We start from the raw sequence: 21,674 nt of genomic DNA on the forward strand, positions 1-21,674 counted from the left end.
CATCATGGCACACAGTTTGACCATGTCTTTACATTTGATTTATTTGCCAATTATTTGTCTTCCAACTTATGAAATGCTTCAGACTGCTCTTCACTGAATCACAGAAACATGTAAAAGAAATTATCTAAATAAAAACTGAGTGCTGGGAAAGAAAAACAGGACACACTCTCACGGGTACATTTATGATGATTTTAATAAATTGAAAATACGTTAAAATTTAAAGGACGCTCAGATTTTCTGGTCAGATTACATGTTTGATCTTAAAATAATAAAAATCATTTCATCCTGAAGCTTTTACAAACAAGTTGAATGTTCCTGATGTAACACAGCTGGATCCCAGCAGCAGAACCACAGGAACGTTCATCACATCCGCCAAAAGTATGTGGACGCTGTGCCGGTCAGGTAATCCTGACAGAGTGAAGATGAAGTCCGTTCATAGTAAACAGATTATTTCTATGAATGAAGCTGGTTTTGTAACAGGAAGCAGAAAAAAACAAAGCTGTCGTTTCGTCGCGTTTTTTTTAAGGCAGTGAAGGATTTTACTGTAACTGTGTTCAGCCAGAAACTTTCTGTAGTTCCTGCTATCTGCCTGTGGAGGCGCTGTACTGACGTAGCTCTGCTGTATGTAAACATATCACTGAGGAACACTGTCCACATACTTTTGGTCAGGCCTGCTCTTTTTGTGTCCGCTGCATAGCTTTTAGAAGATTTCAAACTCAGGCCGACAGATTTTGAACAAGAGCACAAGTGAAGATCGAGACCCCGATCAGATCTCTTTGGGTGTTGGACTCTCCTCTCAGGTCCACAGGAGGATCCAGATGTGCCCTCAGTCTGACCACAGCTGGAGGCACGAATCACTCCGACAGGAAGTGAACGAAGGTGCGAGGAAACACTCCCCGCCTGGTCGGATCGCTTTCGATGTGACCAATCTGAAACACAGACGGTGGTTAAATCACAAACTGCACAATGGGTCAAGATTATTCTTCAGGTGGGTTTTCATCTAAACGCACACACATCCTGTAATAAATGTTGGGAAGTGAATGAAGTTGTGCTGATGAGGCGTTTTCTGTGCTGGAGGCATTTCTCACTCACCCACCACTCGCTGTCCTCCTCGCCATCCACCACGATCAGCTCTCCCTCGCTGAACGTCAGCTCGTCTGGACTGTCAGCTGCACAGTTGTAGATGGCCCTCACCCTCTGAGGCCTTTGCTTCTACAAACACACACACACACACACACACACACACACACACACACACACACATTTAGCAGTAAAGCTGTGTTACATGCCGGACTTGTGATGACGACTGTGTCTGTGTGCAGAAATAAATGAGGTGGTGTGTTTGAGGACTTACAGAAAACGTAGTTCTGGGTTTGGGGGGTGGAGGAGACGGACTATGGGAGGATACGATCTGACGACCTGCCAAAGAGAGATAAACCCCCCACAGACTTCAGAAAAAAAGTTTCTCTTCTGTAACTTCACCTTTGTTTGAACAGAGAAAACTCAAGCAGAAGCTGCAGTTCCAGCAGAGGCTTCAGCAGTGAGTTGGTCCAGTAAAGCAGCGGTTCCCAAATTTTTTTGCGCCATGGACCGGTTTATGTCCGACAATATTTTCACGGACTGGCCTTTAAGGTGTCGCAGATAAATATAACAAAATAAAACCAGTACCGGTACCAAAAAAACTAAGATTTATTCATAACACACGGGAAAAGACCCTGGGAAACTGAGTTAATGCTAAAAAATCGATAAAAACCCTGAAAACCATGAATTTCACACCCGAGCCTCAACTCTCATGGCCTGGTACCAAACAACTCATGGACTGGTACCGGTCCGTGGTCCGGCACTGCAGTAAAGCACCAGAATATGTGACATGGCGCCAAACTGCAAAGATACCCTTCAGTTTCACACAGATAAACATCCAGTGTTGTGGTTTAATGAGCACCAGATCTCATTAAACCATGACGGGGGTATTTCACTGATGTATTTTACACCGTAATCACAGCTTTCCTTGAATGAGTGAATGAGTGACATCAGAGATCACGTGAGTGTGTTCTTGCAGGTCGTGGCGTTCCACAGAGCTCTATTAATGGTCCTTTGTCAAAGCACAAAAGTTTCAGCTTTTTAACAGCAGTTATGTTTTTATAACGCACCTGCTTACATCAAATTCAGGCTTAAAGTTTGACACAGGTGGCTGTAGCTGCTAGCTGGCTGTTAGCTTCACCTGAACTGGACGTGTTTGTGCTGCTGGAGCCTTTTAGAGCTTTTTTAATGACATCTTACGACCAATATGGCTGCTGTGAGTTACTGTACTAACATCCAAGAAGGCGGTGCTGCAGTTTGAGTGAAATTCAAAGATTTTCATGTTACTGATATCTGTGTGTGTGTGTGTGCATGTGTGACAGTGTGTGTGTGTGTGTACCTTGTTTTTCCGACGGAATCCTGCCTGCAGGTCTTTGAGGAGGAGGAACCCTCGCTGCTCTGTAATCATAAGACCAACATTAAACTGGTGTGCTTCCTTCCAGCAGACAAACTCAATCAGACCAGTACGTACGCGGGAGGAGAGACGGGGGTTTTGGATCCTGGAGGTCCTCTGTGTTGGTGGCTGGGTGGGAGGAGAGGAACTTTATGCTGGGGTGGTGATGGAGGTGGGATGCAGGGCGGTGGCGGGACTGGAGGTGCTGTGGGTAGTCCCGTCGGCAGGGGAGGCAGAGGAGGGAGGGGGGCGGTCTTGGCTGTGGCGGCTTTGGTCTCCAACATGCCGGTTCTCCTGCTGGGCCCAGGAGGAGGAGGAGGAGGAACCACTGGGAGCACTGGGAGAAGAGGACAGAACAAGAGTCAAGAAAGCCCTTAGCTGTGGCTGCAGGCACACCTCCACTTGTCAGAGCCTGAAAGCAATCCAAAATGCTGCCGCAAGAGTACTGACAGGGAATAGAAAGAGAGAGCATATTTCTCCTATATTGGCTTCACTTCACTGACTCCCTGTTAAATCCAGAACTGAATTCAAAATCCAGCTCACACACAAGATCTTAAATAATCAGGCCCCATCTTATCTTAATGACCTTATAGTCCCATATCACCGCATTAGAGCACTTTGCTCTTGCAGTGCAGGCCTACTTCTTGTTCCTAGAGTATTTGAAAGTAGAATGGGAGGGAGAGCCTTCAGTTTTCTGGCCCCTCTTCTGTGGAACCAGCTTCCAGTTTGGATTCAGGAGACAGACACTATCTCTACTTTCAAGATTAGGCTTCAAACTTTCCTTTTGGCTAAAGCATATAGTTAGGGCTGGATCAGGTTACCCTGAATCCTCCCTTAGTTATGCTGCAACAGTTTAGGCTGCTGGGGGATTCCCATGATGCACTGGGTGTTTCTTCTTTACTCACTATGTGTTAATAGACCTCTCTGCATTGAATCATAATTATTATCAATCTCTGGCTCTCTTCCACAGCATGTCTTTTATCCTGTCTTCCTTCTCACACACTAACCAGTCACAGCAGATGGCTGCCTGTCCCTGAACCTGGTTCTGCCAGAGCTTTTTCCTGTTAAAAAAGAGTTTTTCCTTTCCACTGTCTCCAAGTGCTTGTTCATAGGGGGTCATATGATTGTTGGGTATTCTCCGTATGTATATAGGGTCTACCTTACAATATAAAGCGCCTTGAGGCAACTGTTGTTGGGATTTGGCGCTGTATAATTAAAATTTAATTGAGTTGAGTTGAGTTTAATTGAATTGAAAGCCTCATACAGCAGCTCTATACTTCAGAAAGAGGACAGAACCGTCTGCCCTTTTCATGAAAATAAAGCAACAAAAGCCAAATAAAGCCGACGGACGCAAAGAAAAACATCACAAACGAGACCCTCCACCGTGGATCTGACAGGAAGTCCACCCACCGTACATGGAGTTCCTCTCCGGCGTTTGAGGGTTGGGGGGGTCAGAGGACGACCGCTGTCTGCCTACTGATTCCACGGGGGGGCCTTTATTGGTACCTGATCGTGGACAGACAGAATCAGATCAGTTTTATTTCCAAGCAGCTTTACAGGATCTGAACGACAAAGGTGATCTCAGCCCAGGCGCCCTCTGACCTCTGCTGGGTCCTCGGGGAGGCAGCGGGGGCATCGGGCCGGGGGTGGCAGGTTCACATCCAGCATGGTGCCGTAAGTCTCGTTGCTAATAATGGTGCTGGGGATCGCAGGCCGCTGCTTGTCCCGCGCCAGGAACGCAACGTCCCGTGCCAGTGCCGCCAGGTTGGGCTGCCCGGGTCCACTTCCGGGCACAAAGCAGCTGACTGGACGCTCCTCCCGCCGCTGTGGGATGGGCTGCAGGACCCACAGGAAACACAGGAAGTACATTGTCACTTAACGCCAACACAAAGTTTAACGCAGGACGTCAGAAAAGCAGCCAACCTTGTCCTCCATCTCGTCATCGCTCTCGTCCAGGTCTTCATTTTGCAGACGCCACTCATACTCAACGTGAACATGGACGTTGAACTTTCCGGTCTGAGCCTGAGTCAGCTGGAACGCATCAATCAAACTTTATTGGCACAGACACTCAACAGCACAGGAACTGCTTTACTTTGTTCAGCCTGGAAGTGTTTGGATTCTCACCAGCTCTTCGCACTCTTTGTGTCGCAGACGTTTGGCGATGTCCAGCGGCGCTTCTCCTGCATCGTTAGCTATGGACACAAATTCAGTCGTTCAGACTTTCGGTGAATTATGTCAGCACATTGTTTCCAAAAGGGAAATATCTGATTATGAGATCTGCACGTTTCTTTGTGTTACTGCTGGTTTTTTCTCCCCCTGAAAAGACAAAGTACTTGGCTCTGTTTGTTCTCAAGACATCATTTAAATTTTATGTGATGGTAGAAACGATAACGGTCCCAGATGAGGGTCACACCAGCTGTGAAAGTAGTTTTTTTCTTCAAACCTCACAACAATAAACTAGAGCCAGGTTGGCTGGTTATTTGAACTTGACCTTCATCATTAGCGCCCATGTCAAAGTTCATCTTGAAAAACATTTCAAGAAACCTTATCGAGTAATATATTTTATTAAAGGGCATGAAAAGAGCTGTACCACACACTTTTTCTTTTTTTTCTAATATGACATCCAACGACTTTACAACGATGTCATAAAGTTTAGAACAATCACACAATGCATGAATACATCGTAAAACCTCAAGTTTGTACAGAAGCCACAGATTTCAGCCCAGTCATATGGTAAAGATCATAAAATACAACATTTGAGTGTGTAATGCTCATATGAATGATATATGCACTCGTCACTCATCATCAGTGTTCAGCACGCTCTGATATCTGTGCGGGTGTGTGTGTTCTTACTGATGGACACTGAAGCTTTCCCCCTCAGCAGCAGTTTCAGGCACTCGCTGTTGTTGGTTAGGCAGCAATAATGCAGCGCCGTGTTTCCTCTGGTCGTCTGCTTGTCCAGGTTACCGCTGAAACACAGACCCGGTCACTACACACACACACACACACACACACACACACACACCTGAAGAACAGGTGTTTAATTGAACAGTCACACTGCGCAGTGTCACCTGTTTTGTCCGAGGAAGTCGACAATGTGGAGTGAGTTTCTGTCGCCCATTCGAACCGCCAGGTGGAGCACCGTCTCCCCGGGTTCCTGACACACACACACACACACACACACACACACACACACACACACACACACACACACACAGAGTCAGTCTGCAGAGCAACAACGCACACCTGACGCACAGAGCTGTGTCTACGTGTTACTGAACGGACACACAACGCAGAGCTTCAGAGTAAAAGCTTCTTTTGGAAAACCAAAGATTTGAGATCAAAGGAGGAAAAAATGGACACAAAATGAGCACAAAGACACAACAGAGCCTAAAAACGCACTCAAAGAACTCAAACACAAACACAGAGACGCATGAGTCAGTCCGTCGAACTCGTGTTAGAGATGCAGAGGTCGTACATGTTCGTTGGGCTGTGGGATGGCCTCCATCAGGTCCACCCCCTCAGCATAGACCTGGATGAGCGACAGGATGTCTCGGTTCCTGACGGCCTCGTAGAGAGCTCGCAGCCTGGATGCGGCGTCGGTGCACTTCCGCCGGGCGAAGCGTTTCTCGGTGTACTTCGCTGTGATGTAGTCCTTCCTCATCTGCCTGCAAACCAGACGGACGAGTCACTACGACATTCTCCTACAGCTCAGACTCACCTCCTGGCGCCGTCACCTACATGTCGCTGGTCGGAGTTGGTTTGGTCACTTCCTGTGCAGACAGATCTGCCTCCATAATCTCATTGAAGCTGGCGTTTCCCACGTTATTCGCCAACTAAAAGGCAACAAAAGCCCAACATCAACTCTGGTTCGGTTCTGGCTGTAGCTCCTAAGATTAGCCACATGCTCACACTTCCTGATTCTTCACAGCTCAACACGACTGACACGCTCGGCAAGGGTTCTGGTTTCCTGATTATTCCAGAAAAGGTTTGCAAACATTCCAAATGTCCCTTCCCTTCACGTCTTCACACAGGTGAATATAATGAGACTATGAGATTTCACAGAAACAGTTTCAAATGAATCAGGAGACAGAGTCTTGCAGGACGGTAAAAATCTGAGGGTTTTTTTGCTTTTCTTTTTTTGCTTTTTCTTTTTTTTTCCTGCAAATATTTTAATTTTATTTAACAGATTAAAGTCATGATGAAATGAGTCACCACAAACCGACAGACAGAATGCCCTGACCTGCATCAATGACTTCCGTTACTTCTGTCGGGACAGTGAAGTGGACTCACCAGCAGCTCAGAGGTTCCCAGAACGTCCAGGTCCAGACTCTGGATCCTGGAGTAGTGGACCCCCATCTCTCTGTGGATCCCTGAGCACTCGATACAGATCAGCACCCCGAGGTTCGTGGACAGCCAGGAGGGATCTGTAGAGGGTGGGTGGGGGCGGTTGGGGGCACAGAAACAACAAGCGGTGCCTTCATATCCTCAAAATGTAATTTCATGACTAAAGAAACAACAAAGTGAACGTGATGAATTAACAATTTGCTGACAGACGAATCTGAAAAAGAATTCTGGGAAGTTTCTGCAGCTCTGAGCAGAAACATGTTTGGACTACATGTTCACGTGAGGAAGCTGAGTGAATACTTTTAGCAACATAGTGAATGTTGAATATATAATTAATAAAAAAAACTGTATGTTATTAATCTAATCTTTGGACGTGCTGAGATAAACAGATGAAAACGTGTTTTATGGAGTTATTGGAGAGTCTGACTGTTGATGTGCTCTCTCTCATGACACTAATGTGTTCTCACTTCCATTTCCTGTCATGGTTTACAGAAGTGCTATGAAGTTCCACATCAAGTGCTCACAGTGCAGTTCAGTAAAACCATCATCTACAAGAATATCAGCTAGGTTTAGAGCAACAGACCAACTAAAACAGTTGCACAAAACAACTTCAAGGCCGCAAAAAAAAAATGACACAAAACAACCGCAAAGGAAAAAAAACTGCCTGAAGGCCCAGAGCGTTCCACAAGCAGTCCTGTAGAGGTGAGTGGGGTTAGAAATCCGGCAGAACTAAGCTGTCACAGGTTTTTGCTCTGAGCATGTGCATGAAGCCTTAAAATAAAAATAAGACTGATCACAGGTCAGATTACTTCCTGTAGAAGCTGCTGCACTGAAACTCTCGAACCTGTCAGGCCGCCACTGTGAATCTAATCAGCGTCCTCTGAAACAAACGCATCCAAGTCCAGACCGTAAAACCAGCTGGAAAGGTGAAAGCCTCATTCAAGCTTCACCACTTTTCTGACCTGACCGTGAGTGCCTGGACTTCCATGTTTAACCTTTGAATTTTGTTTCATTTCATGAGTGGCATTTGTTTGAGAGAGACTTCTGAATAATTCTGACCTGCAGCTCCACAGTCGCAGCAGCTGTTGTTGCCGCTCATCTTCTTCACCTCGCCCACGATGGACTTGGTCAGCTCCTGGACGATGTTGTTCTCACCCTCGTCCTGGTCTCCTTTGAACGCCTTGTTCAGCGCCTCCTCCTTGCTGTTCTGCAGCACCGACACCCAGCTGAAAAACACCAAACCATCAGTGCTCACAGCAGCGCGAGGCCCGGCAGATCAGGCCACACCAGCTCGTACTTACATCTGACACTCTGACTCGTCCTCGGCCTGGAAGTGGTAGGTCCGGTCGTCTGTGGGGGGGCACGAGACAGAGTTTAGACTTTACACACATACATACAGAGGAACATGTGAGCAGGAAGTCTGCAGCATACGTGAGAACAGGTCGAAGCTTTTCTTCTCATCGGGGTTCCTCTTCACCTGGCAGGTGAGCAGGTTGAGCTTGGCTGGCGGTTTGTTCGGCTGCAAGACAACGAGAGGAGGCGAGACCTCAGCTCTGACTGAACCTCACTCGGATATCAAACATTCTGTGTTACAGAGAAAAGATCCTGAAACTGTCACAGAGTCTGTACTGTTATATACCATAACATGGACAACAGTTGGATCCCAGTTAGGTTCAGCCCACAGAGCGAGAACCTGTAAGGACTTTATGCTGCACAACTCTAAACCTTCACTCATCCTGCAAAATATCTGCACATATCACTTAAAGTTCTGAGATGATTAACCTCAGTGACTTTCTGTAATCTCATTTTCTACTGTTTACTGAAGCCTGACTACTTTTGATCCTCTGGCTTTTCATGCCACAAAATGTCTAATTCATAATGAAATGTCCTAAAACTATTGATGAACCACTGTGTTTTCCTTTCCTCCACTTGCCTCCACCACTGTCTCCTGCCTGCCTGAATGGGCATACCATGTGGGCCCCAGAGTTCACCCATACATACCCACTATGGGCCCACGGACCCGTTTTAAGTCTGGTAAACTAAAGCTTTATGAGGTTTTTCCTTCACATTTTTGATATCAGAGGATCGTCTGCAGCTGACGGTTGTACTCCCCAGAGCAAGGCAAGTGTCAGGTTTCAGAGCTGGAGCTGATCATCATGCGGAATGTTTGTTTCTTTGTGTTCAATTCATTTTGATCATGTAAACAAAATGCAATTTAAGAAAAGAAAAGAAAAAATAAATACTGAACTAGAAATACCCTCCAATATCGCTTCACCTATTCTGATTCGGTTAAAAATAAAAAAGGAGTGGGAAGAAGTGCACACTGGACCATAAGACGGATGACCTCGATGAGCTGACCTCAGATGGAGCACTGCGAGGATTCTGCAGTACCTGCCTTCATCTGAGTCCGAGTGGTAAATGTGGAGGGATTCTATCAGCTGTGAAGGGTTGGCGTAATCCCAGACACGTTACGCTGAAGAAACGTGTCTCTGAAGGGATGTTTTCATAAAGGAACGTCACTCTGACAGAACGTTTCCATGACGGAACATTACTCTGAGGGAGGGATGTACCCAAGGATGTTCCGACAGCTATCAAGAAGGTGTAGGTTATTTTGGAAACCCGGTTCTCAGAAACATGAGTCTAAGCTTGACATCTACCTTAAATAGAACTGAAGATATGTGTTACTGTGAATCTGTAGATATGAGGTTTGTTTTTCTTTGAATATGCTTTTCAGCAAGCTCAAGGAGAGACAAAAGGCTGAAAGTTAGAGAGAAACATTTAAGGAGAATTAGAAACTTTCCTTCCAGCAGCCCTCGGATTTCAAATCAAACAAATCCTTTTCCCACCCTTTTCCTTTAATCCTTTTCCTTCTGCTCTTTCTCTTCCTCTTCTGCTTGCTCAGTCCTGATTGGCCATTTGACTCCTCAAACTTCAAAATAAAAGACAGAAGGCAGAAAAAAACCTAAAAACTAAATAAATAGATAATGTACTATTTAACCCCAGTTAATGTAGACCAAGAGTAGACCGGCAACTCCAGGCCTCGAGTGCCGGTGTCCTGCAGGTTTTAGATCTCACCTGGGTCAACACACCTGAATCAAATGATTAGTTCATTACCAGGCCTCTGGAGAACTTCAAGACATGTTGAGGAGGTCATTTAGCAATTTGAATCAGCTGTGTTGGATCAAGGACACATCTAAAAACTGCAGGACACCGGGACTCGAGGCCTGGAGCTGTCTACCCCTGATGTAGATGATAAACTCATGAGGAGACTTCTGATTGGACATGTAGTGCAGGCTGGAGGGTGGGAGCTTGTCATGGACCAATGGGAGAAGAGGACCTTACCGTCCCGTGACAGATGGTCAGGAAGCCGTTCTTCACCGAGCACTTTCTCTTCTGCCACACCTTCCTCAGTCTGACAAGGAGAGAGACAAAGCTTTTAGTGTGAAAGGTCGGAGAGTGGAGTCGTGACTCAGGCAGCTGCCACTAACACACGTGTGCAGAAGGAGGAAAACATGTTAAATCTGTAAACATGTTAAATTTAACATGGAGTCTGTGTAGACTGACTAAATGCTTTCTCTGCTGAATTGCATGTGCATGTCAGTCACGTTCATGTGGGATTCTGGGACACAGAATTCACTCACCCTTCACTTTTCTTGTAGAGGAAGCCGGAGCGCTCGTTGCCGTGGGCTTTGTCACCCTGCAACTGATGGAGGCTGTAACCTGCGTTCTGCTTGGCCTGGGCGTCCTGTCAATAAATTAGACACTTTATGTGAAGCAGCTCTGATGACAAAAAGATGTGAGGACTATGACCCTACACAGAGTTATGCTCAGAGCAGCCTCTGTTTGATGGACAGCTTTGTTAATCAACTTTCCAGTAACAGGTGAGCATGTCAGAGCTCACCTGGTTTTGCTCACCATCAGACTCATGACACCTGTTCAGACCGTGTTTGCTCTAACTGCTGTGTGCATGTAATCGACTCTTTACCCTCATCAAACAGCACAAACTGTTTATCCTTCAGTCAAATGGATGTTACACCATGTTTGATGTTTTTCACCTCTTTCTGATCGGACTGCAGTGCCGCCTTCAGGGTGTCTCGGAGCTGAGCCAGCTGCTTCCTCTCTCCATCCTGAGTCTGTTTGATCTGCAGAGGAAGAGAAACTCTGACTGTTGTGTTTGCATGGAGCGATCGGTGAGTGAGCTGTGAGCTTTAATGCTCCTGCAGGGAACACAAGCGTCCTCACCGCTGTCAGATCCGTGGACAGTTTCTCTATGGTCGGTTTCAGAGTCTCCACAGCTTTCAGTCCATCCTGGAAAAAACTGAAAAAAAAACTTCTGAGAACCTCTAAGAAAAAAAGTGAATCAATAAGAAAGTTAATGTGTTAATATTCTCTCTTTATTATCTTTTCTTTAACACCTTACTTATACATGGACCTGTTGGTCACTTTTGGACATACTTGCACTGAGCGTGGTAAAACTTGATGAGGTTCTGGAGGAAGTCGACTCCTTTCTTCACTTTGATCTCATTCACTTTGAGCAGGTACTGCAGAGAAAAGCCAAAGAATCAAGAAAAGCTGAAGAAAATAACCTTTACTGCATGACCAGACCTTCCTTGTCCTCCTCCAGGTCTTCTAGGAGGACACTGAGGCATTCCCAAACAGCTGAGAGATTATCTCTGCATGTCCTGGGTCTGCCCGGGGTCTCCTCCTCGCCCTTAAACCTCATCTTGGTTAGGCATCCTGGTCAGAACCACCTCGGCTGGGTTTACTCTGAGCTGATCCTCATTGGGTCTCTAACGGAGAGCCTGGACAGCCTTCAGAGGAAGCTCGTTTTCACTGCTTTTTTCTGTCTCCTCTTTACCAGCATATCCACAGAACTCACACTCCACTCCTTTACTCATGACCCCCCAAAAAACCATGAGACACACAGATTGAGCTGAAGATCAGCGCCTGATGAAGCCAAAAAAGCTACAAACTCTGAAAACCATCAAACCGGAAAACTTCTGAACAGAATCTGTGACAAACGTCTGTCCACCAAATCTTCCACGTCATAAAACATCTGCGCTGATTGGTTCAGGCGGTAAAACAAATGCTGCTCTCGGTCTGACCTCAGAGGATAGAGATGATTGTTTTAGCATTCAGGTCACCTGTGTGGCCTCTGACCTCACCTCGCACATCTGCAGCTGGAACATTCGTCTCTCCTTCTCCATCTCCTCGGCGATTTCTCCTCCGCTAAACTCCGTGCGAATCATGCCATGCATCTTGGCATTCTCTTTCTTCTCTTTCTCAATCTTCGCTCTGCAGAGGTCAAAGGTCATGTTAAAATCTCAACACAAACACATGTGATCAAAACAACAAACCGAGGAGAAGAAAAAATAGAAAGGTGCTAAAATACAGAAGCCAAGAAACGCCAAGATTTCAATCATTATATTTGATCTTTTCTTCTTTTTTTGAGAAAAAGGAAAAAAACAAAACAGCATGCATCAGTCTGTGGAGACAGAAACAATAAAGATAACTTTATTCAAACATCCTCATTTAAACGCTCCTGAATGAGTCAGCTGGTTAACGTGTTCTTGTCTCCGTGATTTAACATTTCAGTGAGAGCAGCTGATGATGAGCCCTTCTTACAGTTTGGTCTCGTAATCCTTCCAGGCCTTATCGAACGGCTTCTTCAGATCCTGCAGGAAAAACAGACGTCACAGAGTCAGTGATTCATTCGTAAACACACAAACACGCGTACACACACACACAGACACAGACACAGGACTCTAACCTCTGAGTCACTCTGGAAATATTTCTAGACGATAACATGTGCGTTAGAACAAACAGAATGGTGACCGTGTCACAGCCGAGGTGTTTTAAATTCAGCCATTTGGTCTTTATGCCACGAGGCACAGTCTACAGGAGGACACCACCATTACAAACAGGAAGTCATGCTCACCGCACAACTACAAGAAAAACTGTTCGGTGCTTTGCAAAAATTAAATGTTGTATTTTGAGTTTTCTTGTATTTGGCACCTCAGGGCCACATTACCTAACATGCCTACATTTTACAATTCAAGAAGCATTGATTTTTTTTTATTATTAAAACTGAGCATAAAGCAGGAAAAATAATATTAAATAAATCAGAAAAAACAAAACAAAATATGATCTTTTATTCTGATTTCCTGGTTTTGTTTTTTCATCTGACAGGAAACAGGATTTTACAGCTGGTTTGCTGCTCTGGTACACAGATATTTAAACATTAATGTGGGACCCCAGCATGATTTTATTTGTTAAATCTGAAGCTGTGTGTTTAAAATGATTATAGTTCTGATGTAATTATTGTAAATACACAGTCAGCATGTCATCTAACCAAAAATAATTCATTTTTAGCCACAGTAACAGGAAGTGAAGCGTAACTGAGCGAGTGTCTGCGGGTTTGTTTCAGCAGGAAGAAGAAAGTGACACCAACCCCTTTCACTCCTTTCAGGTCTCCTTTGAGCAGACTGTCCAGAGGGAACGTGATGATGTTGTTCATGTTCTGCAGCTGCAAACAGGAAGTCGTGTTACAGCACAGACGCACAAAACACACCACACTTTCTACATGTAACACTCTTCACAATAAAATGTCTTTTGTTTCACTCTCTGAGTCTGACTTCGGTTCCTCACCAGGTTCTTGAAGAGCGCTGTCAGTTCTCTGGTGAAAACGACAAACTTGGTGAAGGCGGAGCCAACATCGCCGTCATCCCTGTCACCCCGGGTAAAGTAGTTTTCCCCGAACTTCTGCATGGACTGAACGTACTGCTCCTCATTTTCCACGTGAGCTATGACACAAAAAACAACTCGGGTCATCTCAGTCTTTCATTCAACTCCAAAAACAAAAATTATTAAACTGTGTGTGAAAACAAAAACCACGACAAATAAAAAAAACCAGGACAACGAACATGTGTGAATAAAAAAGTAATAAAATAAACAGTAATAAAAAAAATATAAAATATATGAGAAGACAAAGAGAATAAATAAAAATATGATACTAAATTTTGAGAAAAACTGGAGATATATAAATGAATATAAATAAAATACACACCTCAAATTAAAAACAAATCTAAACAATTAAAACATAAATATTTATTTTAAATATTTTAAACAAATAATGATAATTTTATATTGTAACAAAGATTATTCTAAAAACATTTCTAGTTAATTTTATTTAGTCCCTTTTGATATGAAAAATTAAAAGTAGAAAAATAAAAGGAGAGAAACGAAATCTTAATTTTTTACAGTTTAACATTTTTGTATAATTTTTCAGCCTTAAAGAATTCTGATCATTTAAAAGTGTTTATTGGGCTTCAGTCGGACGTGTCTGTGACACCCAGCGTCTTTCTTTAGCAATGAGAGCGAGCCGTTCCCCTCAAGCTGAGGCACTGAGCAGCTCTGAATTTTTGGTATATACGTGGAGATTTACCTCCAACATAAACCTGCAGGTTACAGAGAGAAGCTAAATTTTTCAGATCCTCTCTGCTGTCCACATACTTCTGGTCATGCAGTGCCTTCTGTCTGTGAAACTGCTGAATTATGCGTTTCCTGTCAGTTTTTGCAGAAGTGCTGAATAACGTTTAGATCTTGTGTGTTTGCTGAGTGTGTGAAGGACTCGGCCTCTCCTCTGTTTGCACTCAGGGAAGTGTGGATGTGGGTGTCTCTCTCAGCATGCCAGGACACGAGGAAGCATGACAGGAATGTTTGGAGGTAAGACTCCACTGCCCGAGCACAGATCCCACCAGCAGCACGCGGCTGCCGACGAACCCACCCCACCCGCACTGACCTGAATAACGAACTGTGCTTTTATTTTGGTAGTTTGTATCTGAGCGCAGTGTGCTACCACAAACAGGAAGTGACAGTCAGAGTGAGACTGTGGCGAGAAGCGTTGTTATTTTGGGACAGACTGACATGAAACTGCATCTCTCACCCAGACCAGATGAGTTGATGGCCTTCACCGACTTCTTGATCTTGTAGAGAACAGACCGGTCCAAGTCAAGAGCCTGAGGAGGAGAAACAGCACGCAGATTAGCAGCCATGCCTCTAATGCTTTCACTGAGGCATCAGCACGTCAATGTTAAAGAAAAAGTGTGTTTACAGTCAGTATGAACCATGCTCCGCTGCTGGTGTTCATCTATGACTGTCACCTTCCACACCCTGAGCTGACGTACGTTGACGGACCGAGGAGTCTGCATGTTTTACCCAAAGCACAGTTATTATCAGGACGTTACACATCTAATAAGAGACTGATGAAAGCAGTGCTGCTATTAAAGGTGCTTTTTTTTTTACGAGACACCTCTCACTCACAGAGACTGTTTCATTCAGACCTTTGAAGCAGATCTTTTTATTCTTGCAGTTCAACATAATCCTTGTTTCACTCCATCCTCAGTCTGAAGCTCTTGGATAACAATAATGATTTGATGTTTCACAAAAGCTTCTTGGAACAAAGTAAAGCGAAAAGTCAAAATAATTCTGTCCTCTGAAATCTTTACACTTTACATGCCGAGAAGGTCAGAGCCAGAAACATGACAACAGAGGGGCTGATGTCCTGAAATGTAACCCTGACAGGTCTGGGTTTTTGTCTCCCCCCAACATGAGCCTGGTTCTGTTAAAAGAAAGTTCCCCTGTCATCAAGTGCTTTCTCACATGGGGTATTATTGTAGTATTATATTTTCTGTATTATTTTAGGGTCTTTATCTTATGAAGCGCTTTGAGATGACTGTTTTTGTGCATTAGTGCTATATTAATAAATCTGTAATGAACTGAATCTTTTATTCTGAAAATGATCAGATTCTCTGTGCGGTTCCTGTTTCCTGTGTCCCTTGTCATTTGTACAGTACAGTTTGATGCATTAGTCCCTAAAATAAGAGCGCTGCTTCTCTGCAGGACATAAGATGGAATCATTGGTATTGTATTGATTGGCACGATCAGCTCTGGCGAACACACAGAACCTGGCGTAGCCACACCCACTGTATTCACAGGAATCTGGTTAGGGTTTCAGAAGGAATTCTTTGACCTGTTTGACATACCCAAAGGGAGCTTGTATTATGTAAAGCCAGCATGCCTGCAGTAGAACTGATCTGAAAGGTAACGTCTTCTAGTTCCTGAAATTCTCCCTGTTTAGCCTGAGGCCAAAACGCAGCCTGAATTAAACCTTTCAGTGGTAACACGAGCTGCAGCATGAGCTTCATGTTAATCAGGAACAGCAACATGAAGTCTGCTTGTGTCTAACCCGAGGCTGTGGCAGGGAGACTGAAGAGGCCATGCGGTCTGAGCCTTTACCATAGTTTGCATGACTGATGAGACCACAGAGGTTCAGTCACATGACCTTCAGGTATTTTCCTGCAGACCTCATCTGTTGGGTTCACCTGAGCGTCTGCAGCTCTGATTCACAGCTCCATGACTAAGAGTGAGAAACACCCGCTTGGTTATTCTTTGACCAAAAACAGGTTCAAGACAAGCCGCTCGTCAAACACCGGAGTTGATTTCAAATCTCTGCAGAGAAACACAGCGAGACGACAGTTGAGCTCAGGTGTAGAGCAGCAAACTTCATTCAGCTCAGCCAAAGACCAAACAACAGATCAAGCACAAATACAAAGAACTTAGAAACAGCTCAACTCAGTACGGTGGACGATTAATGGTCTCACAGCACTGAAGTCCTGGCAGGGCCTTCTAGATGAATATTCATGGACTTCTAGTGTTTGTGAGCAAATTCACCAAAGCGCTCACTGATAAAGAGCTACAGGACAGGTTAAACCCAGAAAATACCACTCCTACAGGACGAATGACGCAATAATCCCAATGAAACGCCTGCAAACACACAAACAACACACAAGGGAGGTCTCTGAGGACAGCAGTGAACTCTTGGTACAGACGCACACAGGCTCCTGTCACATCACCCCACCCATGAGCTCTATTTATGTCGCTAATAAGGGTGTTGCAAAGGTGTAAAGAGGTCATAAGGGTTAAATATAGTAACTTAGTGTATGATTGTACACCACATAGATCATGTGACCTGGTTAACAAAGATAAGGAGGGATCACTTCCTCTGCTGATACGTCAGCCAAACTCTGAATGCCTGATCAAAGTTCGCCAAGCCTGTTTCAGGCTGACGTCAGAGGATTAATTTTTAATGATAATTAATGGTAATTACCCCTGTTACCTTACTGAATTCATTTTCAGCACAAAACTCTGGTTTTACCCTGTGTTATAAATGAAGTGCACCATTTTTTCCCCCTTATCTATGTCACACCCAGCTTAGAATCACCAGTGAACCCGACATGGAGGTCTTTGGACTGTTCTCCTTGTTCCTGTGAGAGAATCCACACAGGAACAAGGAGAACATGCAGACTTGAGCTGGGACTCGAACCATGAACCTCCTTGCTATGAGGCTGCAGGTGATCCTCTGGAAGGGCGTTAATGGATGAAGATGCCAGATTGACTAACTACAACTAACCGACTGTTAGTTGACCGTCATCACTCTCAGCATGCATGCAGGTGTCTGAAGGCAGGTGAGGTTATTGCTGCCCTGGCTTCTCTTCACCCCACCTCCACCTGCAGACCTCCTGACGTGAAGGCTGCAGGCAAGCAGGGGCACTGGTTTGTCTTGTGAGGTCAGAAACGTCCACCAACATGTGTCTAAAACTGTCTGTGGGACATCCCGTGTTCCCACCACCCTCACATGCTTTTTACACTGAACTTCAAAGAAACAGCCTGTAAAAATGTTAATGTAATGACTGTCAAATCATTGAGATTACAAATATTGCCTAAAAGTAATCATCATCGGGAGCCAAAGTATGGATATGGAGAGCGATGATCATCAAAACAGAACATTTCAAAGGAGTTTTCTGACAGCAGAAGCAGCCGAGATGCTTCCTGTTTTTAGGGTTTCCTCAGTTTCACAGCCTCTGCACACCAGCTCTGCTCAGCTGCTTTTAACACGTGCACTCACATATGCAGCAACACTCATTTTTCATCAGTGAACGCAGGTGAGCAGATCAGTGTGATGCAAGGAAGATGAAGCAGATAAAGAAACCTGAATGGGCACAACACTGACTTCAGACCAGCAGGGACTCTGTAAAGGACTCATCTGCTATTTTTACCATTCAGCACACTGATGCTGATTTCATGTATTTACTGTAATTATTCTAGCGTCTGAAGATGAGGGAGGAGCTGATGATTTATTGGATACTTTAACTCCTCTCACATCACTTCAGACGAGTTGAAACACGACAGAAACACAGACGAGCTTCAAACCTGAAGAGAGGAGCTTTAAAAGTGACCAAAGGAGGGCGAAAGAGGATGAGACAAAGAAAGATGACAAAGGAAAGAGGAGAGAATGGAGGGATTTAACTGAGAGGAAAGCAAAGATCAGAGACAGCAGGAGGACCGAGGTGAGGCAGATCATGTCAGGACTAGATCAGAGGAGCAAGGCTCTGCCATCGCCTCGGGTCGACTGAGTGGGAACATCCCAGCATGCAACAGGAGGAGGAGGACATGATGTGCAGACCTATGATTTCTACAGACCTCACGGCAGGTTTTCAGTTGTGTTTTTAAAGTACTCGCTGCTAGGATGTAGATTTCTTCACTTTACGTTCAGCTGAACCAGCTTTCAGTTCTCTGCTCTGAGCTGTAATCCAACAGCTCCCCAACAACAACAGATGAACTCTACAATGACGAGGAAAAAATATTTACTGTCCCTTAGAACCAATAAAGGCTCAGTAATATCAGAACAACTAGAAACCATTAAAAAAGAGCAACCCAAACAAAGAGAAATAAGAGATTGTTGAGTCCATCCCTGAATCACGTGCTAATTATCACCTCCCTAAAAAACGTCCAGGTATACATACATATATACATAAATACACACACACAAACACGTACACACACATATACATATATATATGTGTGTGTGTATATATATATATATATATATATATATAAACAATGTTCTCACTGAACACCTTTCTGTCCCATTAACAGCCTCAGGCCAGCAATCACACAGTGTGATCACTAATGCCTGAGCTATTATTACTCTGCTGTCAGCTTTCAAAGACACAGGCAGATATGTGAAACAGGAAATATTGGAATTTAAATGAGCACAAATAAATGAGCAGATGTGTTTTCTTATGCTCGGCCAACATGTTTGATGTAGAGGAGTTTGAAGACACATTTCTGACTCCTTTAGTGCTTTAGTAAGCAAAGAAAATCAACCATTAGAGAAAAATTAACTCATAATCATCTCACAGATGTAACATTATCTACAGCTACTTTCAGTGCCATTGATATTCATTTCGAGTCTTTTTCTCCAATTGTTCTTTCGAAGTTTACTTCAATAATTACTTCCTCCAAACCATCAACGTGTCTTTTACGACCCTATTCCTACAAGACTGCTCAAAGAAGTCCTGCCATTAATTAACGCTTCAATCTTAAATATGATCAACCTGTCTCTAATAATCAGCTATGTACCTCAGGCCTTCAAGCTGGCAGTAGTTAAACTGTTACTTAAAAAGCCACCTCCAGACCTAGCGGTCTTAGCTAATTATAGGCCAATCTCCAACCTTCCTTTCATATCAAAAATCCTTGAAAGAGTAGTTGTCAAAAAGCTAACAGATCATCTGCACATGAACTGCTTATTTGAAAAGTTTCAGGTTTCAGAGCCCATCACAGCACAGAAACAGCTTTAGTGAAGGTTACAAATGATCTTCTTATGGCCTCTGACAGTGGACTCATCTCTGCGCTTGTCCTGCTAGACCTCAGTGCAGCGTTCGATACTGTCGACCATAATATCCTATTAGAGCGATCAGAGCATGCTGTAGGTATTACGGCCACTGTGCTGCAGTGGTTTGTATCATATCTATCTAATAGACTCCAGTTTGTTCATGTAAATGGAGAGTCCTCTTCACACACTAAGGTTAATTATGGAGTTCCACAGGGTTCAATGCTTTACATTATTCATGCTTCCCTTAAGCAGTATCATCAGAAGGCATAGCTTACATTTTCATTGCTATGCAGTAGACACCCAGCTTTATCTATCCATGAAGCCAGATAACACACACCATGTAACACTGCTCCCATGTAAAATAGAACGTCAGCCTTCAGCGAGCTGTATAATTTAAACATGTATCAGACTAAGTTAACAGTTCATCTGCAAATTTTAATACAACTGCTGGAGGGTTATGCAGATTTTTGTCAGTGTAAAACAAACAGCGGTAGGTGGAGCAGCTACAGAGTTTGCTTTTCTTCATGTGGAAGTTTGTTGATCAGCTGCTTTGATAAAGGACTCCCACTCGCTGTTTCCCAGTAAAGGTTTTAATGGTGGATGCTAGAAACATGTCTTCTAACACTCAACCTGAGCTCACCAACTCAGTAATGGCTCCGCCTCCTTGTGGTGTGTAAACAGACTCTGCCTCCACGTTAAACTGCGCCAGCCTCATCATTACTGCTGCTGTTTTTTTGGGGTTTTTTTTTTATCAGTGTTTCTGTTTAAAACTGGGGGTTGTCAGACTTTTTATTCAAATGCTGCTCATGAATACGTTTCTATTGAAGGTCTGTTTTTCTACTGTAATGGAAAACAACTGAAACAATCCAGTCTAGGTGAATCGAGTTGAGCCGAGTTGGTGATTGAGGAAGAGTGGTTTTGCTGATACTACCTTAACCTTTTGTGAATATTATTATTATTGAGTTTAAAGTTTTACTCGAGCCTTTTATTCCTGTTCTGATATATAATCATCACGTTAATTTACTTTAAGGGATTTTCTCTAAATATAACTAAAAACAGCCAGTACCGATGACTTCTTCCTGAGTTCAGAGGCAGTTTGGGGCCTTTCACGAGTCTGTGCCCACGGCTATGTTTTCTCCCAGGTCACCCCTGTGGGGAACCCCTTCAGCCCCATCTTATTCTCCCACCTGTAACCTTTGACCTTTAACTGCTGCTTGCTCATCTCTTCAGTTTAGAAATATGCTTCATCATCATCGTGTTGCAAAAAGAAAATAAAAAGAAGCTGTTAAATCTTACAAAATGTCAACAGAAGGAAGTGTTTCTCTCAGTTCCTCTTTCGAATAAAACAGACTGGTTTGACGCTCTGTTGCTTGGAAAGTTTGAAAAGCAGCAGAAATCCCCGTTTATCCACACTGTCGGTCCACAAACAGTGAAAACAGGCTGTGACTAAAACCCTCACTTACAGCTCTTCAATCCCACACACGGGAAAACAAACCACGGCGCGTTAAGGAAAAAAGGAACAACACGGACTTTCCGGGTATTTACAGAGAGGCTCAGTGGAAGCCTTTTTACAACCTTATTAAACTCTTATAAGCCCCGACTTCCGCCCGTGTGTGTGTGTGTGTGTGTGTGTGTGTGTGTGTGTGTGTGTGTGTGCCCGTGTTTTCTCACCTCTTCCAGAGCTCCCACCGCGTTCCTGCAGTGGCCCATCCGGGTGGTGAAGCTGGAGGTGGTTGGAGCTTTGTAGTCCTCATTGGTCTCGTCGATAAACTCCGTGACGCTGATCAGCTCCGGCATGGTGAGCTCCGGCAGACGCAAACTGACCCGAGGCGCAAAATCCCGTCAAAACTGCCGCAGTGCGCAGCCGCAGGTGAAGTAGCCACACCTGGACGGCTCAGAGTGCCCGCAGCGTCACAGCCAAGATCCTCTGCTGTTCCCGCACGCGCTGTTGCTCATAGTCACAGGAGGAAGAGCTAAGGTCCGACCTCCATGCTTGTCCTGCAGCACAAATCACTGACAGCACCCACACATTCCAACACCCTCAGCTGCTTCACCTGAGCAGGAAGCGCACGGAGAGGGGCGGGGACAGTGAAGGGGGCGGAGATAGAGAGGGGAGCT

General features: G+C 44.5%; 1 protein-coding gene and 1 long non-coding RNA gene across 2 annotated transcripts; one reads left to right on the forward strand and one right to left on the reverse strand.

The window, feature by feature from the left end:
* Positions 1-168: 168 nt before the first annotated feature.
* Positions 169-21,644, reverse strand: asap2b (ArfGAP with SH3 domain, ankyrin repeat and PH domain 2b). The gene is given in 29 exon segments (XM_005452477.4): positions 169-929; positions 1,093-1,212; positions 1,355-1,419; positions 2,420-2,478; positions 2,552-2,810; positions 3,884-3,979; positions 4,076-4,117; positions 4,120-4,309; positions 4,397-4,504; positions 4,598-4,665; positions 5,327-5,442; positions 5,545-5,630; positions 5,952-6,141; positions 6,215-6,309; positions 6,767-6,900; positions 7,880-8,046; positions 8,122-8,170; positions 8,252-8,339; positions 10,163-10,232; positions 10,462-10,565; positions 10,876-10,962; positions 11,063-11,138; positions 11,276-11,361; positions 11,986-12,115; positions 12,446-12,495; positions 13,272-13,346; positions 13,469-13,623; positions 14,766-14,838; positions 21,228-21,644. Coding segments are annotated over 29 exon segments (3,039 nt in total). The 5' UTR covers positions 21,354-21,644; the 3' UTR covers positions 169-854.
* On the forward strand, positions 10,894-13,374 carry LOC102076555 (uncharacterized). The gene is made up of 3 exons (XR_266258.4): positions 10,894-11,010; positions 12,416-12,520; positions 13,248-13,374. It is a non-coding gene; the product is annotated as an uncharacterized LOC102076555 (long non-coding RNA).
* Positions 21,645-21,674: the final 30 nt, after the last annotated feature.

The sequence above is a fragment of the Oreochromis niloticus genome, linkage group LG15, assembly GCF_001858045.2.
Source record: "Oreochromis niloticus isolate F11D_XX linkage group LG15, O_niloticus_UMD_NMBU, whole genome shotgun sequence".
Taxonomy (NCBI): domain Eukaryota; kingdom Metazoa; phylum Chordata; class Actinopteri; order Cichliformes; family Cichlidae; genus Oreochromis; species Oreochromis niloticus.